The sequence below is a fragment of the Rhipicephalus microplus genome, chromosome 2 (genome assembly GCF_043290135.1).
Source record: "Rhipicephalus microplus isolate Deutch F79 chromosome 2, USDA_Rmic, whole genome shotgun sequence".
NCBI classification, from domain to species: Eukaryota; Metazoa; Arthropoda; class Arachnida; order Ixodida; family Ixodidae; genus Rhipicephalus; species Rhipicephalus microplus.
In genome coordinates, this window is record NC_134701.1 from 227572649 (window position 1) to 227600037 (window position 27389).

Sequence of the window (27389 nt, forward strand, 5' to 3'; positions counted from 1 at the left end):
ACGTAGCAAAACTACTAGAAAATTCCTGCTTTTCACGATCACAAGGAACTATCACTGATGTGAAGAATTTTCATGTACCGTATTTACTCGATTCTACCGCGCCCTCGATTGTACGCGCACCCGATTTCCACCGCGAAAAAAAAAAAAAAAAAAACGTAAGACATCGATTGCAACGCGCACCCATTTTTTTTCACTACAAAACTGCGCGAAAAATCGACAAGAAACAGAGAAGGCACACACACAAGCGCAGACTAGCAACTGACAGTTTATTGAAAGAAACACTTATATACCTAAAGAAAAACTATGACGTGAAAGATTAGAAGTTGGCAGTGAGATAATCAATCTCTAGTTGGTGCAAAGTCACCGAAGGCCTCGCAACACACGTGTCGCCATACTTGTGTATATAAAAAGCCTCCGCAACTTCTCTCGCTGTCCTATCCCTGTGCCGTGACAACACCCTTGTTTCGTGAAATAAAGGGGAACACTTGCAATCCCTGCAATGTAGGCACAGATTCGACGAAGGGTGGGCCTTCAGCGATGCCCTGTGATCCATTAGTCGGTTGTTCAAACATCTTCCAGTTTGCCCAATATAGCACCTACCACATGATAAGGGGATAAGATACACCGCACCAATTCCACACTCAACAAACGTTTCCCGGTGTTTGACCACACAAACATACCACTTTTTTTCCTTTCCTTCAGCTTTCCTATCCACCATTGCGCACACTCGGCCCAACTTATTCCTGGACGAAAAAACGACATTAACACCAAATCTATGTCCCACCTTTTTCATGCGGTGGGAGAAGGCATGAAGATAAGGAATGCACGTGTAAGGCAAACGTTTATCTATGCCCGCTCTGTCATTACCTTCCCGTTTTAGTTTCTTCAACAATCTTTCACTTAGAAGACCCAGCCTTCCTTCTGGGAAGTTCGATAACCTAAGCCTAGTAAGCTGGTCATGAAAAGCCTCCGACATCTGATGCGGGCACGATTTGCACAAAGCAGATTCGAGACACGAAGTGGCGACACCATTCTTGACCAGCTTTGAGTTACAGGAATGAAAATCAAGAATGGGCTTAATCGACCTCGGCGAATACCGCCAGCACGTGTGCTCCTGCCCAATCCTAATTTTCAAATCAAGAAACTGAATGCAGCCATCTTTCGGGACCTCAAAGGTAAATTTCAAACCCCGTCCTTTCTCATTAAACATTTTCAGCACATTGACCCTGGACCTGACACAGTTGTCCATTTCAACAAACACCAGATAATCATCAACGTATCTCATTGTCTTAAGCGCTAAACTTTCTAAGCCTCCCTCAAGGTCTCGATCTATCCTCCCCAAGTATACCTCACTCAGTTTAGGGGCAACACGGGAACCTATGCACACACCCGATTTCTGCCTATACACACCACCTTTCCATTCTACCAAAGTCGAGCGAAGATACATCGACAACAGTTCCAAGAAGGACGCAACAGAAACTCCGCACTCATTTTGGAACTGTAGGGCGTCGTTGTGGTCCTGTATGCAGTCTCTCACACTTTTCATCAAGGTTTCATGCTCCAACGAGTAAAAAAGGTCCTCTACATCTATGCTAAACACTGACATAGGACCGGGGGGTACCGTCCTCAGGAACTGAACGACTTCCTCGGAATTCTTCACCCGAAAAGGATCCTGCACCTTTAGAGATGATAGGTGCTTTTGCAGAAATGCTGATACCAAACATTGCCAAGTTCCGCGTTCTGAAACAACTACCCTAAAGGGATGGCCCTCCTTGTGTGTTTTGACGGTGAAGAAAAGGTTCAGCAAATTGCCTTTCGCACCTCGCACCGCCGCAGCCAACCCTTCAAGCCTCAGCTGTTCCAGTAAGGCGACGGCCTTTTTCTTCACCTCCTTTGGTTTTTCTTCAACCTGCTTGAGGTTCTTGTGAACAGCTTGCATGCCCTTCTCAGAAAAAGTCCTCTCATACATGAGGACGAAACTCCCTTCCTTGTCAGCAACTAATGGCCTGATGCTGCTTGAACCCATGTAATCCACCAAGGAATTCAACTTGCACTTCCTTCCAGTGCTTCCACTGAGCGTAGTCACCACACCAGCTCCTTCTGCCACGCACCTTCCCCTTTCACCTTCAGGCACCCGTTCAGCAACGGAACGTGCCACCGCCAAGATTTCTGGATATCCAAGGGTTGGCTCGAAGCAGAATTTTGGTCCCAGTCCTAGAGTCTTCAGATGAGCTTCCGGCAAAACGATGCCATCCAGAGAGATGACTTTGGCAGAGGGTTCCCGTGCTTCCTTCTTTTTCTTCTTCGGGAGCATGGGCCGCAACGTGTTCCAAAGGAATTCCGTGATACGAAACCTGGTGGCGCACCATTCCCTGTATCTAGCAGACACAGCCCTACCTGCCACAACACCGCAGGTTGACTTAAGACAGTCTTCATACAGCCTTGCCTGTCTCCACCACTCGGATTTTAGTATCTTGCAAATGCGCTTAGCATGGCCTGGCGAAGGTTCAATCCAACCGCACAACTTCTGGACATCTTCAGGGCACGCCCCCACTCTGATGAACCACGAGGCGGTTCTTGCTCGACACACACACACTGCATACAGTGCCACCAAAACTGCCGGGTTAGAAATGGGAAAAGTAACACATGGAAAAGAGCCCATACAACTAGTAATATAACTTAAGAGTACTGAACGCTGGGCGAGTTGGTAAATCATCACTACAAAACTGCGCGAAAAATCGACAAGAAACAGAGAAGGCACACACACAAGCGCAGACTAGCAACTGACAGTTTATTGAAAGAAACACTTATATACCTAAAGAAAAACTATGACGTGAAAGATTAGAAGTTGGCAGTGAGATAATCAATCTCTAGTTGGTGCAAAGTCACCGAAGGCCTCGCAACACACGTGTCGCCATACTTGTGTATATAAAAAGCCTCCGCAACTTCTCTCGCTGTCCTATCCCTGTGCCGTGACAACACCCTTGTTTCGTGAAATAAAGGGGAACACTTGCAATCCCTGCAATGTAGGCACAGATTCGACGAAGGGTGGGCCTTCAGCGATGCCCTGTGATCCATTAGTCGGTTGTTCAAACATCTTCCAGTTTGCCCAATATAGCACCTACCACATGATAAGGGGATAAGATACACCGCACCAATTCCACACTCAACAAACGTTTCCCGGTGTTTGACCACACAAACATACCACTTTTTTTCCTTTCCTTCAGCTTTCCTATCCACCATTGCGCACACTCGGCCCAACTTATTCCTGGACGAAAAAACGACATTAACACCAAATCTATGTCCCACCTTTTTCATGCGGTGGGAGAAGGCATGAAGATAAGGAATGCACGTGTAAGGCAAACGTTTATCTATGCCCGCTCTGTCATTACCTTCCCGTTTTAGTTTCTTCAACAATCTTTCACTTAGAAGACCCAGCCTTCCTTCTGGGAAGTTCGATAACAAAGGCAGAAATCGGGTGTGTGCATAGGTTCCCGTGTTGCCCCTAAACTGAGTGAGGTATACTTGGGGAGGATAGATCGAGACCTTGAGGGAGGCTTAGAAAGTTTAGCGCTTAAGACAATGAGATACGTTGATGATTATCTGGTGTTTGTTGAAATGGACAACTGTGTCAGGTCCAGGGTCAATGTGCTGAAAATGTTTAATGAGAAAGGACGGGGTTTGAAATTTACCTTTGAGGTCCCGAAAGATGGCTGCATTCAGTTTCTTGATTTGAAAATTAGGATTGGGCAGGAGCACACGTGCTGGCGGTATTCGCCGAGGTCGATTAAGCCCATTCTTGATTTTCATTCCTGTAACTCAAAGCTGGTCAAGAATGGTGTCGCCACTTCGTGTCTCGAATCTGCTTTGTGCAAATCGTGCCCGCATCAGATGTCGGAGGCTTTTCATGACCAGCTTACTAGGCTTAGGTTATCGAACTTCCCAGAAGGAAGGCTGGGTCTTCTAAGTGAAAGATTGTTGAAGAAACTAAAACGGGAAGGTAATGACAGAGCGGGCATAGATAAACGTTTGCCTTACACGTGCATTCCTTATCTTCATGCCTTCTCCCACCGCATGAAAAAGGTGGGACATAGATTTGGTGTTAATGTCGTTTTTTCGTCCAGGAATAAGTTGGGCCGAGTGTGCGCAATGGTGGATAGGAAAGCTGAAGGAAAGGAAAAAAAGTGGTATGTTTGTGTGGTCAAACACCGGGAAACGTTTGTTGAGTGTGGAATTGGTGCGGTGTATCTTATCCCCTTATCATGTGGTAGGTGCTATATTGGGCAAACTGGAAGATGTTTGAACAACCGACTAATGGATCACAGGGCATCGCTGAAGGCCCACCCTTCGTCGAATCTGTGCCTACATTGCAGGGATTGCAAGTGTTCCCCTTTATTTCACGAAACAAGGGTGTTGTCACGGCACAGGGATAGGACAGCGAGAGAAGTTGCGGAGGCTTTTTATATACACAAGTATGGCGACACGTGTGTTGCGAGGCCTTCGGTGACTTTGCACCAACTAGAGATTGATTATCTCACTGCCAACTTCTAATCTTTCACGTCATAGTTTTTCTTTAGGTATATAAGTGTTTCTTTCAATAAACTGTCAGTTGCTAGTCTGCGCTTGTGTGTGTGCCTTCTCTGTTTCTTGTCGATTTTTCGCGCAGTTTTGTAGTGATGATTTACCAACTCGCCCAGCGTTCAGTACTCATTTTTTTTCGCTGGCCCGACCCGCACGATCACACCACTCGAAAAAACGATTCCTTTCGGGATCGTCTTCCATTTAAATATGAGGTACGGGCGAAGCTTGTGCCCATCTGACGTGTAACAGAGCATTGCTGTCACTGTAGTTTTACCGTGTCAGCACGCGAACTTGCTTCGCCCCCTTCTTCTCGACGGTTGTGGTGCCAGGCATGTCGAAATAAAGAGGCGTCTGATCCGCATTCCAGATTTGCCCAAGCAGGTAGCCGTTGTTGCGCCGCAAGTTTAGGACGAACCTCTGAAAACTGTAAAGCTTTTCATCGTACTTCTCCGCAAAAGTTTTCGCATATGCATGTTCCCCTTCGGAGGGAAGAGCCTTTCCTCTTCATATAGTTAATTAGCCAGCACCTGCTCGCTTTAAACTGGCTCCGCATTAGACCTTTTTCTAAGACTAATTGCATAGCCCGCACTTGGAGCAGTTCTGTCGTCACGGGGCGCGGTGCCGCTCGCTGCTCAAGCGCATACTTGCCGAGCAGCTCTTTAATTTGCGGAAACCGACCCTGCTGTGGTTCACTGAAGCCTTTGCGTGAAGCTTTGCTGACGACAATCTTCTGCTTTTGTTTCCGCCGGTCCCGCACGCACGTTTCGGGAACGACCGCGATGCGGCCCGATTTCCGTCCGTTTCTGCACACGCGATGACTTTTCTTTTAAAAGCGGCATCGTGGTGCACTCGAGTTTATGGAGTCGGCCCTTCCACGCCGTCGATGCTAATGCACTACTAGATGACGAACTCCTCAGCACACGTACAAAGTGCCGCACATGGGAAACACATAGGCAGAAATAGCCGACGCGCCACGCCGACGCACGTAGAGGGCGGCCATTTTGGATTTGCGATGGCAATAGATTGACCGTAATTTTTTTGTTCGTACTCGATTCTAACGCGCATGCGATTTATGAACTCGCTTAACCGGAAAAAAGGTGCGCGTTAGATTCGAGTAATTACGGTAAGTGGGCATATTTCAAATTATTGATACTATATCAAACTAGTATTTTACTGTCTCCTCCAGGTTTGAAATCATTTCATTTGATGGGTAGCACAGAATGCTATTGTGCGTCTTCTTGATGTTTTAGCAGTGCAGAATCCCAGAAGCAACAGGCCTAGTTTTCACAAATGTATCAGAACCCCCATGCAGAACCCCCATGATTGACCTTGTTGGCATAGATTGAGCGCCTCTTGGGATTGGGAGAAATATCTGAATTGAAAGAAACTGGGTGGGCACTTGTGAGGTTCCCTTTGAAGTGTAGAACGCGATAGTGCAGTTGGGCCCTGTTCGCATAGCCTTCTCAATCGCTATCCTGGCTTCGATTCTCGGTAGACATCTCAACCATGTCGCAAGGAAAGGAGTGTCTGTGTACATAAAATAAGCTGTTTTAAACTATCCTAGAATGCCTACTGCAAGTGTAGTTGTGACGTGCTCGCTATTCTATAGTTATTCTTTTTGCAAAAGGGTGAACTTAACGGCCCACTACGCGGTCATGAGGCAACACGCGTAAATGAGTACCTGCACACTCATTCAATCTGTTGCAATTTTACGCTTCTGCCGTACAGTAGTACATGCATTAAGAAGGACCATCACACCACATGGCATTCTCATATGGTGTTTTTCGTTACTGTTTCAAGCATGGGTTTGGCTTTGTGGTAGAACAGTTGTTTGCCATACAGATGTGCTGGATCCTGTATCCTTAAATTGAAGTTCTTTATTATTTTTATTTACTGAAATATTTTCACTCGAGGACAGTGCTGGTTTTCGCTCGCAACCAATGATGCCGACACAAATGCAGACACCAGAATTTCTGCTAAACAAGATATTTAACAATATATATTATGTCAATTAACGAGCCAGAAGATGTGATAGATGGACAACACTGCTTTGTTGTCTCGTCTATACTTTCCTTGGGAAAAATGTCTCAACATGATACTGATGCTATTGGTGCTTCATTCTACTGAAAGCTGTCTCACTGTTGAAGCTTTTCTGGCATATAGGAACAGTGCTTTACAATGAATACTTTCTTCTAGCAGTTCTCAGTAACTTATCTTGAATGAATTTTTTAAGCCTCTTGTAGAAGTCTGCGGCTTCATGATGGGTGGCCAGCTTAAAAGCACCCACACATATGCTATTCAGTTTACATGGTGCAATACTACACAACTGCAACACAAGGTGTTCATCTTCACGGCTGCACAAGTGGCTCCTTACGTAACAGAACACTTCTAAATGGTTATTATCTGGAGCAGCTTGCAGGCACTGGTGCGATTTGGCGGTGAAGTAGTTGACGTGCATGTAGAGTGCCTTTGCGCCATTCCAGCAAGGAGTAAGAACTTTTTTCAAAGTTCCAATGTCTTTTTTTCTAATGTAACTACACTCAAGCCTCATTATAAAAAGTTGCAGCTTACAAAAAAATAAGTCCTGTTGTTCCAAAAACTTGTATTAAAGGTTTTCAGCACTAGCTACTGCAAGACTATTTTTCATTTACTTTGCTACAACTGATATTTCATTATATCCTTGTTCATTATATTGATATTTGAGTGTACATACAAACTCAACTAGCAACTATCTTGAGAACTGAGATGTTGTTTTCCTAATGTGGGTGACAGCTGGGACAGACATACCAGTGGCTGTGGGTGACGTTGCCACCACAAATAACTGTAGAAGTGAATGAAGCCTTTACATACAGTAAAAGCTCGTTAATTCGAATTCCACGGGAACGCTGAGCAATTACGAATTAAACAAAATTCGAAATAATGAAAGTGAGCAAAAATGGGTGGATTTCGTGAGTGGGGGCACGAAAAATATTTATTGGCCAAAAAAGTCGGTGATGACCATCTGCTTCTTTTCTCTGAATGCCACAGCTGCGGCTCCCTGTTCCAGCGCGCGGACGCGGCGCAGGGAATCCTCTTCACCCTCTTCAAAGCTGAAGGAGAGACGCGCCACATTAAGTGCCTCCATCACCGCAGAAGCTGACGGGCGCACAGGCGCTTCGTCATTTTCGTCTTCCTCACCTTCTGGCTCTTCAGCATCAGGCTGCGCACCGGCTACTTGAGCGATAATGTCCTCATCAGTCAGGGCACCACACACCGATGCACCGGTGTCAACTTCAACATAATCGGCAAAACGTACGCCCCGAAGAGTGTCACGCAACGCCGCTGGCATGAGCCCCTCAGCCCCATCCACGTCGACGTCACAACTATCCTGCGCACTTCCAGCCGCAAATCCACTGTGGCTGAAACAGTTTGCGATTGTGGTCGCGGTCACCTGTTCCCATGTGTGCACCAACATGTGCATGGCAGTGAGCAGCGTAATGCCGAAGTCCTTCCTGTCGCCCGCGCACAAAATCATTTTCTCCAGCACGTGACGCCTATAAAAGAACTTAATGTTCCTTATCACACCCTGGTCCATTGGCTGTAGGGCCGCAGTCGTATTTGCCGGAAGGAACACCAACTTAGTTGCTCTCAGCTCAACGTCGACTTTGTGCGCCGAACAGTTGTCGACGACAAGAAGAACGCGTCTGCCGCCCAGTTCCATTCGCCTGTCGAATTTCAGTAGCCACTTCCTGAATAGGTCACCTGTCATCCAGGCTTTCTTGTTTGCGGTGTACTCCGTTGGCAGTGAGCGAATGTTTTTGAAGCACCGTGGCTTGAGTGCTTTGCCAATCACAAAAAGGGGGACCTTTTCCGTACCGGTCATATTTGCGGCGACCAAAACAGTGACACGCTCTTTGCTGCGCTTGCCGCCGGCACAGCTGTCTCCCTTGTAGGTGATCGTCTTGTCTGGCTGCAACTTGAAAAATAACGCTGTCTCGTCAGCGTTAAACACATCCTGTGGTGAGTAGCTCTCCAAGTACTGCTGCAGGGTATCGCTTCTCCAAGTAGCGCATGTTTCGGCGTCCACTTCCTTTGCCTCGCCGGATAACGTGCAGAATATGAGATTGTGCCGCTCCCTGAAACTATGAAACCATCCCTCGGAGGCGACAAAGTCTTCAATGTCCAAGCGCAGGGCGAAATCGGCTGCCTTGGCCACGATGATAGGGCCGCTCAATGCGATACTCTGGGCTCTCATTTCTTTAAACCAGATAATCAAAGCTGACTCCAGTTCTGGGAACTTCGCTGTCCTTAGCCTTTTTCGACTGGCGCCAAAATCCTCGGCTTCATAGGCGTTTTCAATGGCCGTCTTGTTGCGTATGTAGGTTGACAACGTGCTCGGAGGTATGCCGTGCTTCCTCGCAATTTCGTATTTCCCTTGGTCAACCTTTCGCAAAATCTCCACCTTCTCCTTGACAGTCTTCGCGCAGTAGTTTCCCCGCGGCATCTTGCAACTTCGATGCGGAATAAGACGGCTTGACGGCCTGAACGAACAACGTGCTCGAGGAACAAAGTGACGCTGCCGGGAGCGGCCTAGGACTGCTAGGACTACTCCGCCGACTCCTCAGCGTCCCGTGGGTTCCGCGTACAAGTGGCGCCAGGCACTGAGATAGCGGGAGGGCTACGAAAAAAAAAAAAAAATTGCTCCCTGGATTTTGGAGGCCATACTTTGCTCGCTTTTCGCTCGGAGGCCACTTGAAGCTCGAAAAAACTGGTCGTGCCACCTATTGTTCGACCGTAAAAGCTTCCACTAGTGTTTGACGATGATGACGCTCGGCGGCGCGCGCTTCGAATGATCCGTAGAGGCAGCAATTTCTGTTCGAATTAACGAATCGTTTTACACATGGTCTCCTATGCACTGCGGACGGACTGCGGCGACCATTTCGAATTATCCAAAATTTCGAATTAATGAGGTGTGAATTAACGAGCTTTCACTGTACTTTACAGTAAACATTTTCGCACCAGATATTGGGTTGCAATAGTGCAAAGTTGCGTGAGCCTGATTCTTTATTTTTTCCTTACTGAGTGAGATCTCACATAGCTATTTGTTCTTTAAGGCAGGATGTGAATTACTGGGTATAGAAATTTGTTTCCTGCTTTTCAGAAGTCATTTGTCCTCAGACGTCAGTCAGCAGCATGCTCCTCTGATTTCGTTGCTTTCAGATATACCAAGACAAGCAACACAGACCTAACATTATAATGATCATTACAAAGAAGTCTGATGATCTCAATTCTGAGGGGATCGTGTATTTCTATGATTCGGTGAGTGATGGCGAACTTCCATTTCTCTCTTTCTCTTGGTGTTTTTGAACCTTCAGCAAGCTGTGAGTTTACGTAACATCATATTTTCACTCGATGCACATGTATGAGTGTACATGTGAGACATATAAATAAAAGGCTCGCTGAATTCTACTAGTCACATATCGGACGGCCAGACTAATTATAGAAAATTTATGCTGGTAAAGTGTAAGGACAGCTCTCCGCAGCCATTTTCTTGAAAGCCTTTTGTCAACAGACCGATTCATACAGTAGTGCAAGTCTCTTGAAGGGGTCAACGTTGCTGAGGATTAATTCGGTTACACAATAATCTATGTGTGTGTACAAGAACGGAGGATAGTACTCCGTTTGATTCTTTTGTGTGTGTTTCTCTGTGCAATAATGTCATGAGATAAGAGAACGCTCCGCTGCAGTGGTCTAGTGGCTAAGATACTCGGCTGCTGACCCGCAGGTCGCGGAATCGAATCCTGGCTGCGGCGGCTGCATTTCTGATGGAGGCGGAAATGTTGTAGGCCCGTGTACTCAGATTTGGGTGCACGTTAAAGAACCCCAGGCGCTCGAAATTGCCGGAGCCCTCCACTACGGCTTCTCTTAAAATCATATAGTGGTTTTGGGACGTTAAACCCCACATATCAATCAATGAGATAAGAGAAAAAAGCTTTTATTGCTCTAGGCGTAGTATCACAGAATAAAGGTAAGTAGACTCTTAGTAAACGAAACTTGCTTGAACTTAATTCTTGCTTAAATAAAGCTGCAAAGTCTAAAAAGGTTGGTTTGATACTTCAATTCTGCAGTAAGATACAGATAAGGGCAAGTTGGGTACAGGGTTGCCAGTTTGAAAAATGTTGCCAAAAAATTATAAAAACTATCTATAAAGTAGCCAATTCGAGTCAAGAGCAGCAGAATCGGCCAAAAAGAGAAATACCTCTGGGAAAACAGCTATGATATTTTCACTAAAACATCTACATGCTACAGGCTTCTAGTATAAATTTAAATAAGTGCTGTATTTGAAGCATATAAAGTCGGAACTGCCCAGTTATAGACTGTTCACTTTACCTATCATATTGTGTGTAGTGATGAACTATTTTGCCCTGTTGCGAAAGTGACACTTTTCGCGCATTTTGTGTGATTTGTTGAATGTACCAGAAGTAGTGGGAATTTGGTGACGACAAAAATAAGTACGGTTTGGTACACCTGAAGTAATGAGGGCCGGTGGACAAGCATAAATTGTAGTCTTCACGTTCGCAATATTTCTTGTGGGATGACAACCAAAATTCTTTTGTCGCAGTCCAAAATTTATCCTAAAAATCAACAGAAGCAGTTCTCTGGTTATCTGACTTATAATGTTGAGAGCAGAGCACCTGTAATATGAAGTGGGGGGGGTCCCATTTTGTCTTTTTTGCTTCGAAAGTTGCTGTTCAGTGTTGCATTTAGCAGCATGTGGCGTGAAAACTCGGACCATGAGCTACTGTGCTTTCTCAGTGTCATCCACATGTCGAAAGCGTTTTTGTACTCCAAGCATCAAATTAAATGTTGGAAGCTTAGAATGCGCAATGACCACCATGTTTTGACACCATGTACACGAACGCCAGTGGCTGAAACGTTTAGAGATATCTATATTCTGCAAAAAAATATATATATACAGAATGCAAAGTAGCCAATGCTATCCGACATTTTTTATGCTGCCACCGACCTCAAAAAGTAGCCAAATCAGCGCAAAGTGGTGGAACCTGGCAATCCTGGCTGGGCGTATTATTAGAGATGTATTATGTTTGCACTGGTTTTTCAAGTAGTATGCTTTTCTGCACCCCTGTACTCACTCAGTAAATGTAACTCTTGTTAAATGGAGCATGTTTTCGCAGTTCTTTCAGGTTCCATTTAACAAGGTTCTACTGTGTCTTGAATCATGTTGAATAGGTGCATTTTTCTTCATGACTAAAATAAGTGCAACAAAAGCAGTTACACATGGCCAAGTTAGGTTGCATTATTTAGGGTAGCATAGCCAATGTCACTTAATTTGACAACCTTCACTGCACATGTAGATTCGTCAATCAGCATATTTAAGCGAGTACTCTTTTTCATTTACCAATTAAGAGTAGCATTTTTATGAAGAAACAACTTTGATTCTCCATTAAGGAGGTATGCAAACGTTTGTTTTTCTTCACTTCATAGTTAGGCTGAAGCTGAGGTTCAAGAAATGTTTTGAAAATGAGAGGTTATATGCTGTAATTAGACAATCATATGAATATGATGATAACCACATCTGCTATATGTATGGCATGAGTGGGTAAGGCAAATTGAATTTTCGAGCTTTTAGTGATTCTTTTAGTAAAAGGCTAAGACACTTGAGCTGAGGGAATGTACTTCCCCAGTTGAATATTTATCTTTATGACGCGAGTCACGTAAAGTATCTTGTACTTTCGGCCCCGCCGCGGTGGTCTCGTGGCTAAGGTACTCGGCTGCTGACCCGCAGGGCGCGGGTTCGAATCCCGGCTGCGGCGGCTGCATTTCCGATGGAGGCAGAAATGTTGTAGGCCCGTGTGCTCAGATTTGGGTGCACGTTAGAGAACCCCAGGTGGTCAAAATTTCCGGAGCCCTCCACTATGGCGTCTCTCATAATCATATCGTGGTTTTGGGACGTTAAACGCCACAAAATCAATCAATTATCTTGTACTTTCTTCGGTGTAGAGAATCACTAGAAAAAATACTGTGGCACGAACTGGTGGGCGGTGCAGTACAAGCAGTAAAGTGCTGTGTCATAAAGGTATGTCAATGGGTCAGAGTGGAATAAGGATAGAACTGCATTTGATAAGGAAATATCATACCGAGTGAATGCAGTCAGACCTCAGTGTAACTACTTGTAGTAAGATACTTGGTAGTGTTACAAATCTTGTGAAGTTGAAGTTTGTGTGTCTCCACTGTAAAAATGATCTCACAAGTTCTTAGAACACTTCTGGTAGATGCATAACATGCCTTAGCGTGTTGGCTGGAAAAAAAAAAGCAGAATAACACGGTGGCTCGCCAGGAGAGCTAAGACGGAACTCAAAGTGAGGGAACATTGCAGGCAGTCCCTCAGGACTGTGTAATAGTACGCTGTAGAGATAATAAAGTCTTTAGAATCTATGGCAGGCAACATTACAACAGAGTAGATGGCTCACCTGGCTTTAGCTGGTAATTATGTGTGCATTTGTAGAGCAATCTGCTGCCGAGTGGAATCGGGCACTGCCTTGTTGAAACAAGGTATCTTCAGTCGTGTGGTGCCAATGATCACAAGTGAACTTACTTACTGCACAACACCAGAAAAAATACAGGACAGGGAAAGAGCCGTCTTTTCTTTCTGTTTTGCTTCTTCCCTGTCCTGTATTTTTTCTGGTGTTGCGCTGTAAGTAAGTTCACGATAGATCCTAACCAACTGGCCCAACTTAGCGTCTTATCACAAGTGATTTGTGTGCAGTGCATTGCCTACTATAGGTTCACTCCATGCCATAACTCTTGCTGTGTTGTAGGCATATGCGCAGTTGCTGTGGTGTGTCTTACACTGAGGTTTTCTTCTGACATTGCACAATGAAGTATCGGCAATAAACAGCAGAACGATGTGTTGGAGTAATCACCATTGTAAGTGTGCGATATGTTTAAAATAGGACTACATTTCTTGAATTGGCAAACAAATATTTGCAGATGCTTATTGCAGCATAATTATTGATAATAAGTAATATTCAGGTATTCATCAGTGACAGCCATGTCTTCGTAAACTTGCAATTTTCGTTTGTTAGGCTTGTGCGAATAGTGAATTCCAGGTTCGAAGCAAGTTTAAACTGAATATGCTCTTGGTGTAATAATTCAGAATCAATTTCGAATGGTATGTATGACATGTAAAAAAAGTGGGCATATTATCTTGACCTAACTGACCTGCACACTATATTTTTAAAATTTGAAAGAAAATCTTTGTGCAAGTGCCATTTTTTCGATTAAAATAAAATCGAAGCAACATTGAATAGCATCAAAATTTGACTTTCGGTATAATGTTATTGATAATCTGTAAAATATGTAATGCTTTAAAATGTACTGTATTTAGAGCATATAAGCTGGCATAAGAAGCATTTAAACTTAAAAAATGATTAATTGATTTGATGGTTATACATATGTTCATTTAACTTTAAAGTAAGGCTACGCGGCAGTGCGGATTTTTATAGATGCCTTCACGATTTAGCACCCCTTTACTGCAGTGAAGTTATCTTTGTAGAGAGTTACATGCGAATTGTATATTTCGACAGGTGCTATCACAGCTTAGCTATCCTACACTTCAAGGAATCCAGTTTTACAAAGGATTACATGCAAATTAATATGCACATATTCGTTCCTTGTAAATACTTTGAAATTTTCAATGATTTAGATTCAAATTGAATTGAATTTGAATTCTGTATCATTCTTTGAAACATTTCAAGTATTTTAATATTCGCACAAGCCTATTATTTCTACAAGCTGCCGAAGTTGTCATTGCTCAGTCAACCTCTGCAACTGATGGTGAGGAACATGTTTTGTGGCACAGCGCACAAAAGAAAAATATGTGATTTTTAGCAGAGCTAAGACAAAAAAAGGGAGAAGGTTTATTATATATCAGATTTTGTCAAAAGAGGTGGGGACACAAAATTTTGCTGCTTAGAGAACTTGCGGAATTCATTATCATGGACATGTGTATGTCATCTACCAGATCTGGACAAGCGAATACAGCTTCAAAAGTAATTTACATAAATTTTGAAGTTCGCAAGCTCAAAATGGCACCATATGCACCTTATGAAGTTGAAATTGTAATAAATAAAGTGGACCCCAAACTATTCCAACATCACCACTGTGGCCAAGCTCTGAGGTGTCAGCTAAATCATGATGTCATAGTAGCCTCTGTGCTTATGCCACGCCTGCTAGCAGACTACCATTTGGCGGCTGCTTGTGAGTCCACGCTTGTGGTGATCGTGGTGAAGGTCTTTGCCACTGAGTGATGTTGATGATGACAATGGCAATGACTTCTTGCTGCACAAGCGGCGTGTGAAACAAGGCAAGCAGATTGTGCAGGCAACGCGGAAGTGCGTCGCAAAGCTGCGTGTTGTTTCACATGCTAGATGGCATTAGCTGCACATGGTGGCTTGTATTTTTCGGAGCTCTCCCGAATATAAACTGATACTGGTCAGTGGTAAACAGGTTGTGGTCAATCATTTCTCGTGCAATGCAGCAAGCTATGTGCCTTGTTACGACGATAGGCCTTCAGCAACATAGTGCAGCAAGGAAACACCATGCCATAATATTTGCCTCAGTAACCCTTTAAGTAGAGGTTCATTATATAGAGGTCTGATGGCAATGTTTGTTCCTATATTGCTGTGAAATGTTGTATTTGTGATGTTAGCTGCTCGTAACAGAGTACACTGCACACTATGTAAAGCAGTGTTGTAATGTGCCCTAACTATGCTAGTGGAGGCATATCATGTAAATGTGGAAAACTAAAAATCTGTTACAAGTCATTGCAGACAGTATATTCAGAATACTATGCTTTAATTTAAACTAATATAATCAATAACTGTGGAGTAGAAAGAACTTCTCTGAAATTTTCGAGCATGTTACTGGAATGCAAATATTAACGATTTTCTTTCTTCCTTTTTTTTTTCATTTTTGCTTCTTGTACATGTATTGGGTATGGAAGTCTGCTTCCAGAGTTCCTCAGGCAGCATTGAATTTAATAGGAGATAACTACAACTTGTTCACTCTAATACTAGATGTACCTTTACATTGCTTTAGCAGCGTTCACGCATTTAAAAACATCAGGGAATCTGACAGGGGTGTCATATTGATATTTTCTCTTGTGCTGATATTACACGAGAATGGATATTGCTTTGGGTTGGGTTGTATATATTTTGCAGCTAGTTAAATATATCGAAATAATATGGTTACACCCCATTTTAAGTGAAAGTAATGTAAGAGACGAATGGTTATGAGACACACTAGTGTGCCTGTATAAAAATATGGGTTGATAAACAAATGTATACATGGTACCCTGCTTATAAGAGGCACCTCGCCTAAGGGACAAAAATGGCTCCTCAGTGCATGTCTCTTATAAAGGGTTCATCTGTAGAATGAGGAAATTTCCGCCTTGGTGGATCAGTGGCTAGGGAGCTGCCGACCCTAAGGTTGTGGGTTCGATCCCGGCCACGGCAGTCACATTTCGATGGAGGCAAAATGGTCGAGGCCCGCGCACTGTACGATGTCAGTGCAGGTTAAAGAACACCAGATGGTCGAAATTTCCCCAGCCCTCTACTACGGTGTCTCTCGTAATCGTGTTGTGGTTTTAGAACATGAAACTATACCAGCTACTGCTACAATGAGAAAGTAGATTGCTTGTTTTATCACTGTAATGGGCTGATCAACTTTGGTGCATCTCGCTCTATTGCTTTCTGGCAGAGAATGGAGAAGAGTTATTTCCTGGTCAAGCTGGATCCACGTGTGACAATGGTGGCCATCTATGTGTCACGAAAGTCAGAACGGGACACTTATATTGTATCGTGCATGCAAGACCTCGCTGCCCATGTGCGGGGGAACAAAATATTCGGGATGCTGAAACCAGGGAACAAATGAGGGCTAATAAATTATTTTTTAGATACCTGAGCGCTCACTTCGTTTGCTTTTCAGTTGCAGAGACGTTTTGAATTCTGTCTCAAAGGGGTCGCTGCTCAGGTGAATGTTAAGAAAGATTCGCAGATATTTTATTGTGACTGCATTTATTATCAAGGTGTTTTCTTTTTAGCTTTTCAGATAATACAAATGCTTTTGTAAAAATTATGTGCTAGTCGAGCTCTTGTCGTTCTCGTGCATGAACTATATGTCGAAGCGGAAATACTTTTCCGCAGATAAACTGATGATTATGTCAGTAATACAGAAAATCTCAATAATTTTAATTATTAGCCTGAGGGCAGGTGCTGATATCACAAAGTTGTGTAGGCCAACTAATGGCATACCTTTTTTTTTTAAAGTTGGAAAAGTTTCACGTAGTTTGAGATATTTGTCATAGAAATTTAAGGTTGAAATCGAAACTGATCGCGCCTAGCGCGCTCAAAGCATGGTGGGGCGCCGGGATGACACTAGAGAGGGAAGCGAAGAAACTTTGTTATTCTCAACACTCATTTTAATTGCGGGAAAATATTTCTGCCTTGACATGAAGTTTGAGCTGCGAAAACAAGCGCCTTACTCTCATAATATTTCAATAAAAAGTATATTTTACCTAAAACATTCATGCACTGTATACCAACACTAAATATGTGGTGTAGCTGTCCTTGTAATGAAAGCACTGTCCTGGTGGCCAGCAGTCAGAAGGTTACAATGCCTCAAGGCATGCGCTGCACTGCAAGAATGACTAAGCCAAATGGACCCACCTTCGTGCTCTGTATGTCGCCTCCACATATTGCCAGAACCTTGCTGTTATGTTCTTTAACTTTAGGTGAAACTGACATAATGTTAACGTTTGTAGCCTTGGAACTGCTGGAAAAATGGTGTAATATTTCTTACAACACAATAATTTTCTTTCTCAGATTCAGAAACTGCCTCATACATGGCATTTCCTAGCACTAGCGCAGCGTGCTACTATACTTGACCTTCCCCAGCATAGGCTTATGTGCTATTGCATGTAATGCGTCAAGGATATCTGTAATGGTTGCCTATTTCTCTGTTATTGCTGTAGTTGCAGGTACTTCAGCCAATTAATGCATTGTAAAGGAGTTTTCGGGCTATCGAAATGTGAAAGCCTTGATTGAACAAGCTTTTAGCCAAGAGAGTAACTTTCACACACGTGTCAAACTTTGATGAAAGCCCATCTTGGAAGGTGAAGATATTGGAAGTATACCACACATTTATGAAAAGACAGATAACAGAAGTATTAATTAGGCAGCATATATAATTTTCATAATCTAATTTTAGCTTTTTAATATATGTGCACCAACTAGCCCAAGCTTCTGCACTTCTGGGTGTCAATATTGTGAAAAAATTAAGCTTAGTGGATGACGGCAGATTTCGTCACGATAGCATTCAAATAATTTTGTATATCCTAGTAAGTAATTTCTGCAGTATGCAGTAAAGGAGACAGGCAACATGGCGAATAATGAAAAACCAACATTTTTTTTTATTCAGAAGTTAGTTAACAAAAGTTGCACACTTCTCATACAGATAAAAAAGTTGCGTGTGTATCATTTCAAAGCGTTCGCTCGCTGTCTCACTCACATCAAATATTTTTACTGTGTCGAAAAGTCAAGAGGTATATATAGAAACGGGAAGAAAAAGAAAACACATTTGACCCTTTTGGGCTACGGACTTCACACAGCCATTGGTACCCGTCGCCTCTTAACAATGTTCACCAGATTTGCATTGCAGTAGCACTGAAAAAAAAAATGTTTGCTAGTAATTAAGAGGTAGCATGATAGCCACAAAATCTTGGCTCATGTGCCTCGTGGGAAATGAAGCTAGCACTTCTTTTTTTTTATTTTCTTCTACAAGAATGGTACCAAGGTATCTTTCAAATGAGGCATTCAAAGGCACTTTAGTCTCTAATAAACCCAAAATGTCTTGCATGCTGAAAGTGCTGAAACTGGGAAGTTTGTTCTTCACCGAAAAAGTACGACGCTGAATGCAGTTTCGTACCGCGATAGCGCCCTACACTGTCATTAGTGCTCTACGAAGCCCGTTGACCTCCTAAGGTGTGTCACATATAAATATCATAGACGAGGGAGGGAGGAGACTGGGAAGTATTTACAAAGGCAGGTGGTGCCGAAGGAGAAAAAAAAAAACTTGTACGCTTGTGTCCTACGTGTGCAACGTTTAAAAAAATCTTGAGTGTAAAAAAAGAAAGTTATTGGCATTTGATTGGTCTCAGCACTGTCTGTAGTTATTACTGATGAGGACATTGTGTCGCCAAGTTTTTTACATGCAGCTGTTAATCATTACCTTGCTCCCACGTCGCTGTCTTAAGACAAAGGTTTTTCAAGCTGCAGACTGGTTCTCTTTTTGCTTGCAGCTCTTATCGTGCTATTCTGGTCTCTGATTCCAATGCAATGAACGGTAGTCAATTTTCGTTAAAGTGGTTGTTGAGGGCATGATAGATAGTGTCAAGGGAGTCGCGAAGTGTGGTTTTCGAACCTTTGTCCGTACTGCCTTCTCTTTTTCTTTTTTGTGCATCTATTTCGCTCTTCGCTTTCTTTCTCATCTTTCTTTCCCTTTCCCTTAGTGCAGGGTAGCAAACCGGATGCTCCGATTTCTGGTTAACCTCCCTGCCTTTCCCTCATTTTATTCTCTCTCTCTTTATAGGCAAGAATGGCAACCTCGTATCATGATGCGTCCATTGCATACTAGTTGTGTTTTGCCAACTCATGTCATTTTAAGCCTACTAAAACCACTATGACATTCAGAAAGAAGAAAACTTAAGTGTTACCCCTAATAACTGTTTTCGCCTTCCCATTGACCCAAGAAATTCCAACTTGCACGCTTGGGGACTTCAATGCGCTTTGCTGGTATGGCACAGGTGAGTTTTTCATTCTAAGGAATTCTGTTTTTCTGTATTATTTCAAAAGCATGCAGGGCTTTGAGCATCAGTGGGTAAGCCTTTGCTAAGTTAAAGCTACTAGGCATCACTCATAGATTTAGCTCTCTTGGCAAGCATTTGAAAGTATATATGGCAGTGGTATCCGAAGTCTCTGGAGTTCTTCAAAGGTTCTCATTCGTAGTACTGCACACTGTGTTTGTAGGCAAGAAGAGAAAGGAAGAAAAAAAGACAATAGGACAAAGGAAGACATCAACTCCAGGACACCCTTGTGAATTTGAGACTTCATTAGAGGGTGACAGCAGACCAGATCCCCTGCCCTGTTAGAATTCTGGGGTGGTTTCGATGCTATTGCACGTAGCTCTGCGAAGCTGTTCTACAGTGGCTGCAATTAAAAATAGCGTGACCAGCTGCTCTATGCAATTGTGAATCGGGGCCGTAATGCTTACTCTAGTTTTTTACGACCATTTAATCTCAGCTCCGGGGCCTTGCTCCCGGCGATTTGCCGCCAGCGAATTCTGCCTTTTCTGATTGGCTCTCAGGACACAAGATGGCGGACTTCACCTGTGGCCACCTTTAGGCTGCAGCCACCGTTATATGTGTGCGTACCACATATAAGCATGTTTTCCTTGCGGATGGCTGAGACTTGTCTGTACATGAGCCATGGCACTACGCCTGTGCAGGACACCAGTGTGGGTAACAGTGGCAGACTCCTAACTATCTTACTAGCATATAAGCTCTCACAGCTGCACTGCGCATGCGTCAACCGGTACATGCGCAGAGTCGTATCGCTTGAGAGATCCTTCTTGGGTAACTGAGGCGCCGTTTCGCTTAAGAGGGAAGTGGTAACCCAGCCCCAAGGCGGGGGATACATAGTGGGCGAAATTGCGCTTTGACCGATGTATCCGTGACGTATGAGCTGCCCTGTGGTCGTAGTCGCCGAAAGTGCGTAGTAGTGAACCGTATGTACAAAAGAGAGCCCACAAAGGGGAATCTGTGTGGCGGTCCGCCGTACACATGGGAGGGCGAAAGTACGCGAACAGTGCAGCTAGAAGACAATAGACAGTGATGTTGAGGCTGGAGTTACTGTGTCTCTTAACTCGTAAGAGCAGCGCTCACTCATCGTGCCTTGTCGAAGCTGTAGCTTGCCTATACGCGTAGTTTCGGTTTGCTCGTTGTGGACTCTATTTTCAATACAAAAGGGCTGTTTATAATTCTGCCCGTTTCAGACAAATATTTCTGGTAAACGACATACTGTTGAATGTTCATCTCTGTTCTTGACAAGCAGAGAGCACTTCATGATAATTTGCGTCGTGGATCTTTAAACAATCAACAACCGGACCTAGACAAAATGGCGGTTTCGTGAACTCGCATGCAAATACTAAATGTGGACATGGTGATCGAATTTAACGAGCAATGTACAAGGGCGGGGGGAGGGGGGGTCAAAGGTTCTTAGGCCACACTCCCACAGGAATACATGGGATAGTGGCCTGGGAACTTTTGACCCCCATGTACATTTAGGAAGTTCGAATACTCTTGTGCGAGTGTGCTCGCATACACTTGCCACCTGTCTGAAGTTTCGGGGACGTTAAATGCGCGACGTAAAAAACGAAAAAAGAATAAACACGTTACTTTATACTAAAGATTTTGAAGCAGTCAGAAATACTAATACGCCAATGGTGCATTGCTCGTACAGGCTGTGATTGATGCGAGAACAGCATACCCATTGTGGCGTGTTCGCATTTCTGAAGATGCTCCACTCTGTTTTAAAAACGCTATGGCACTAAAGAAAACGTTATTAAAAGATACAAGCTGCGCGTATTTTAAAGATGATACCTTAAGTATACCGCTTCTGCTAATACAGCTTTATGACTCCCTAAAAATAAATTGCGCTACTAACGTAAGGTCTAACGTCATGTTTCTAGATATTTTCATGCAGCGCAACACGAGTCCGAGTCATTTCACAAAATACATTCTCGCGTCACCTTTGTACATCCTAAAGAAAACGCTTGACGCTCTGAATCTAGACATCTTTAAACACCACAGAGAACTACGCCGCGAGATGTCGCATCCTCTGCCTTCATAAATTGCAGCGCCTGCCTTTACATGGTGACGTCATCGGGGAACAAACATTGACATCATCTCTGCCACGCTAAGAACACTGTCAATGCTTCTGCAAGCGGGTGCGTGTGTACCGCACATGATAAGCACTGAACATGTAATGGCTGCTGATGCCTACTCTACGGCATGGTGCATGATAACGCGTGACATCGCATAGCATTGCGGCGGCAGCGACAAACTCTGACAGTTTTCTGTTTCGTTGGATGTGTGTGTTTGTGCGGGGGCAGAGGATGCGACAAGTGGTTTTTCCCGTTGTTCGTTTTTTTCTCGCGCAGTTTGCTTTCAATAATAAAAAAAGTGGAATCGTGTTAGTGTCAGCGGTTATTTCTTTAGGTACGACGTGTCTTTCCACTTGCTGAAGTCCATTCTGGGCAGGACGTCGAACTGGTTGCAGCTGAACCTCGGGTTCCTGTAATGAGAGTTATATAATGGGTCAGAGAAGCTTAAGTTGGTGATTTGCATACCACATGTTCGGTTCAGTCTGGCTTATAAGCCTATAAAATGTGTTATACAAGCAACAATTTGGTGCAAAAACCGCAGTTTTCGTTGCTTTGTTTATAACGCGCAGCATTATCAAGGCACGAATGATATCCTTGAATTTTATGGTGTTAATGTCATGAAGGTGTAAACTGCTTGATATCTCCATTTGTTGGTGCTTAAATGTCATCACTATGTCTTAGTATAAGTTTCTCGATAGATATAAAATGTTGGACAGTTTAATTCTCTAGCGCTTAGCTGTCATTGTGTCACTGGTCTCGTACGTACTCTTTTCGGTGCACACGAAAGATAATGTCAACTTACGTCTCGGGATCCACCTTGAGGAGCGCGCTGTACTGAACGTCAAACATGTCGTCGGCGTTGTCGCAAATGAACCGTGCCAGCCGCATCTTCCGGATCTCCGAAAGTTGCTCTGCGAGAACAAGCGACAGTTCTGCGTCATCGCCGAAAGCTCCTGACAGATCGGACTGTATCACTCGGTAAGAAACAGGACGGTATAGTCCTTCTACTGAAGCTAGTAAGTTCCAAGAGCCTGGCTGCTCTTCTCATCAACTCAAATAAGTTCAGTGTTCGTAAGTAACCCACTTGAGAAGCAACTTCAGAAACGCTGTGCCTTGTGATTGATCTAGACTCATCGCATTCGCATTCCTATCTCATACTTACCCCATCCCTCTGTGTATCTTCAGAGAGTGTAGGGTTCAAGTTAGCCCCTCCTGACTCTCATCTCAGTTTTATATTTATCTCACTGGTTCTCGCTCACTCGTGGAAATAGTGGCCTGATTAGTCGGCATACAAGTTTAATCCGAACGCAACAGCGCCTGAAAGTTGCAGTCCGTACTCGACGGCCCAGAGTGCCCTTCTTGTGCATCTAGCGCAGCTATGGTCGCGCCGATATGTGCTGTCCACCGTCCTGCTTTATTGGTTCTTTCCCCTTCCGTTACGACTAAGCTCCAGGCAATCGGGATATATATACAATGAGGTAGCCAACAACCACCACAATGGTCTGCTTCACGTCTTTGAAAGACACACGTACGCGCGCGCACTGTCTCCATGGAAACAATGCAAGGTGGGAAGAGTGATACGGTAGAGGTCTCACTCACCTAACGTGAAGGACGACGGCCATCCTGGGTTCTCGTACCAGAATCGGTCTCCGCGCCTGATGTTGGCGAACTGCTCGCCGATGAGGCAGGCGAATACGGGTCCCGTCACGGCGCCCGGCAGTCCGAACTCGGAGACGCCAGCACTCCAGAGGTCGATGTCATCCACGTGCCTGTGTTCAATGGCACGACATATAATACCAAACACGCGCCCCTCGCTGGCCGCTCGTTCGCGTCTCGTGAGATGCGCCTAATATGCACTCGATGTGTAGTGATGAACGATATGCGGAACACAGTGAACTCTCGAAATCATCTTGTGCTCGTAATGACTCCTCAATTATAAGTTAACTTGACAGAAGTATATCGCACATACATGCACACAATCAATTCTGTATTACGTGTGTTCCTGGCAGCAGACATGTAAATCCGCAATAAGTTGGCAGTATATTAACCTTGCCTTCTAGTCAGCCTGATGGTGTAGGTGCGTGTATTTAGGCGCGGATATCACGTATAGTTGCGCGATATCAGCGCTTAGCTTTATACTTGTACAATATTTCTTTGTCTCCCCATGCTCTTCCCACTCGGTTACTAAAGATAAAATACGTTTTCCTTCATTTTCCTTTTTGTTATATCATATATAGTGTGGTGTACATGTTTTTGGAAATGTCAACCGCAGAAAGCAAAAAAAAAAAAATTGACGTTGAGCTGCAATGGGAATCGTTATTGGAGCGAAGCTCCATGAGGCCCTTCGGCCATTGTTGTCGAGGCTCGTCATCATCGTCCCTATAGTTGAAGTGCAGGAGCGAAACATCTGCGCGCAATACCGTCTACAGAGCTTATATAGCGTGCATATATGGTCTAAAACGGCGTCTACAGAGCGCACATAGCCCGCATCTGGCCCAAAACATTCTCATAAGGATTCTTCATGTTTTGTATCACTTCTTCAATAGAGCTTCGCTCTATCACCAGCATTCACTTCGTGGATCTGCAGTCATTTTTTTCCCCTTGTTTCTCTCATGGCTTGATCTGACGAAGCAAGGAATTCGCAACCTAACCCTATGACGCTCGGAAGAAAGAGAACACGAAGAGCGGGAAATGGGAACGGCGCCTAGCAAATGGCCAGTTGTAGTGGGCTGCTTGTCGACATTAAACACCCATTCGTGCTGACTCCGTACGTGCGTGTGTGTGTTCCTGTCGTCGGCGAATTGCCATTACTCGAGTGTTTTGGCACCAGAGAAGCCGTGGGCGACTGTAATTAAGTTCGCGAGCAAGCGTCACTCAGGCGCATGTGGTGACCGCAATGCGAGCGGAATCCCACGCCTTTGCGACAGCTGAGGACGCAAGAGTTCGAGGGGGAATGCGGGGGCAAAGTCAGTGTGCGTGGATTGATTTTTATTTTCGTGCAAGAGTTCGAGGGGTAATGCGGGGGCAAAGTCAGTGTGCGTGGATTGATTTTCATTTTCGTTCGTTGAGCCGGTGTGTGCAAGGCCGCTGGCGTGTATACGTTGCAGAAACAGGAAAAAGGCTACATCCCAGTAGTTTCGATGTCGATGTCTCTTGTTTAGGCTACCTCGAAGTAATACAGACTGAGAAGAAGGTTAGCACTCAGTGTTGCTGCGTGAAAAAAGTTTCTTCAGGGTGGATAGAACTGGAGCTGTCTGGTGTACAGAAACGGGAGTTTCCTGATGAAATAATGAATTTGACCTCAGCAGGAGCTATGATTTCCTTTTTTTTTTTCAGCGAGTGTGTTTAGTCTTGAATAATCCTTTCGGTTTATATACATATGTTCATTTTTACTGCATTGTCACCGTGTTCTGCCGTCTCTTTGCTGCCAAAAAGGCACGCTCAATTGGGGCATTTAATAAACCTTTAGCTGCGTCTTATGATGAACATTTGTACTGAAGGTGCCTTGAATGAGCGAAAAGAAAGGACTTGCCAGCGGATAAGTCTCTGTATACCACATTTCTGAGCAGCTTAACTGAAACGCATTGCCCACTTAATTTTGTCATGGAGAAGTGCTGCGTGCGCTCTATTTTCAAGCTTAGGCGTCGATAAAAAATTTGAAGCTTTCAGAAATTTGGTACCGAGAAAGAATTGAACACAAGCAATTTGTACATCAGCACATATAAAAGGGCAGTTCCATACATTTGTTGTAGGCGTCACGCTAGGCTTTCTTATTTCGAAGCGTGTGCATCACATATTTCAAATGCAGCAAGCCGCTATATGCTGCTATAGTATTTACTGAAACCGTACACAGTCATTAATAGCCAGCTAGCCTACGGATCTTTATAGCTGCGACATTGTTCGAAGGTTAACAGTACTTCGGGGTATGAGAAACTCAGTTTACAGAATCTTGTCTTACTTGGGGCATGTGTAGGAAGATAACGACAATTTCTTTCATGTTGCGCTGCGTAAAAGCTGTTGTGTCATAATTGTCAACCGCGGTCTCTAATATCTCATGACGAGTAACTGCTCGTAAGAATAGTTGAGTACTTTCACTGAATACTTACATCGTTGAGTACTTTTTACTGAATATATCCTTCGTTCTGTTCCCGTACGGTGATGGTTGAAATCCGCTCTCTAATCTACCGTAGTCAATTTATGCTAAGTCTTCACAAATACTTTATATTACTCTATCTTAACCTATCACAAAACAGCGTGATGCACCATTGTGCAAGCGAAAGCCTGCCAAGTGAACACAGCGGGCAGCCGTAGCCATATGAATTCTAGACCATCGGTGTACGTCGAAGCTAACACCACCGCCTCCTCGCCCGCTTGTTTGAAGTTAATCTCACAACAAGTTTTAAACGAGAAATATCCGTTTATAAATATATGCTCCGTAGCATGTGTCGTGATTTTCTGTTCGATCTTTAATAGACCTACGCTTTGGGCATTTCACAGTTCGCTACAGTGTATACGCTGTGCTGGACAAATGGATTCTGGTTAAGTACTGATGTTATTTCAAATGTTTTCTAGTTACACCGTTGGAGGGCGGCCTTTGTGAAGCTTTTGCAACGTCGACAATTTAGCGCTGGCGCACGCAGCAGTGCGTGAGTGCAGAATCACGTACTTGTAGATTTGCGCGTATCTGTGGATGGTCTTGTTGGGCAAGTATCCGATGAGGTCCGAGAAGTCCCTTGCTCTCGGCAGGCCGCAGTACTCTCTGAAGTCGTTGTAGCCGGGAATGCCGGTCTCACGACCTCGCTGAACGTTCAGCGAGACCAAGTCCATACCGAAGCCGTCGCCGGGCATTTCGAACAAGTGGTTGGTCACCTGCGTCACGTAGTTATCGCGGGGGATTAACGGACAGCTAAGGTTAAATAATCTACTTTCACGGTGTTATAAAGAACACAACCATTGCAAGTCACAAAGTCTGGAGAATAATAAGGTTTAAAGCGACGAGAAATCGTCTAACAGGGACCATGTGCTGTTGCAACGAAGTCCCCTCGAAGACGCGTTGGCTTCAGTATAACATTCTTTGATCGATGATTTATCACTACAGTCATTGAAGCTAGCTTTAGCGGTATACTGCTGAAATGAAACGGACGCGCCCGATGCAACAAGCAGAAGTTACGAGCTAAGTGTTTGTTCGAATAGAACTTATATTACACAAGCAATGAAACATTCAGTAAACATTAACGTTCAAATAAAAATTCTAGAAACGGCGATAGACTTACGTAGGAAGAAGTAACGTTATTGTTAAAAAGTGTTGACGCTTGGGCAAGTTGGTGTGCTGTTAATACTTTTTGTTATTGTTCAAAGGGAAACCCTTTAGAATGCGACTGACAAGTATACATCAATATTAAACTATTTAATGTAGTTGAATACCTCAACCCCTCCACTCCCATGCTTTCCCCCAGAAAAGAAAAAAAAAAGAAGATAAGCTCTGCTTGCTTGGTGGAGCATCTGTGGCTAACGACAACGTCTTAAACGAATTCTTGACTTTTTTGGCGTGCTCTAAGTCGCAACTGACGTCGCAGCTGACCTGCAAAGTTTGCTGAACTTCTATCTGCCAAACACCCCCCTCCCTTCACTTACACAAATACACATACACCATGTAGAAAATAGAGTCTACAGAGCGTTCTTCATTTTTTATTTCTCTCCGTCTTTCTCTATTTATTTCGCAATTTTTAAAATAAAGACATGAGACAAGCCATTCTTACAAATTTCTCAATTTAGAGGCACACATATATTTAATTTATTAACGTGAT

General features: G+C 44.0%; 2 protein-coding genes across 4 annotated transcripts in view; one reads left to right on the forward strand and one right to left on the reverse strand.

The window, feature by feature from the left end:
* LOC119170333 (KICSTOR subunit 2) overlaps nucleotides 1-16545 on the forward strand; it is a 53482-nt gene extending 36937 nt beyond the window's left edge. Inside the window, exons 9-11 of one of the 2 annotated variants that reach the window (XR_012886771.1) lie at nucleotides 9781-9879; nucleotides 13401-13509; nucleotides 16342-16545. Coding sequence is in view for 1 of the 2 variants with exons in the window: in XM_037421472.2 (XP_037277369.2) it covers nucleotides 9781-9879; nucleotides 16342-16515 (273 nt within the window). In the remaining variant the exon portion in view is untranslated. The remainder of the gene's footprint in view (nucleotides 1-9780; nucleotides 9880-13400; nucleotides 13510-16341) is intronic. The other variant, XM_037421472.2, reaches the window with a different exon arrangement.
* Nucleotides 16546-18029: 1484 nt separating this feature from the next.
* LOC119170332 (salivary peroxidase/catechol oxidase) overlaps nucleotides 18030-27389 on the reverse strand; it is a 174102-nt gene continuing 164742 nt past the window's right edge. For both annotated transcript variants that reach the window (XM_037421471.2, XM_075876845.1), the window contains exons 12-15: nucleotides 26249-26451; nucleotides 23182-23351; nucleotides 22385-22493; nucleotides 18030-21992 (exon numbers count right to left, since the gene is read on the reverse strand). In XM_037421471.2, the coding sequence (XP_037277368.2) occupies nucleotides 21905-21992; nucleotides 22385-22493; nucleotides 23182-23351; nucleotides 26249-26451 (570 nt within the window). In that variant the 3' untranslated portion in view covers nucleotides 18030-21904. The remainder of the gene's footprint in view (nucleotides 21993-22384; nucleotides 22494-23181; nucleotides 23352-26248; nucleotides 26452-27389) is intronic.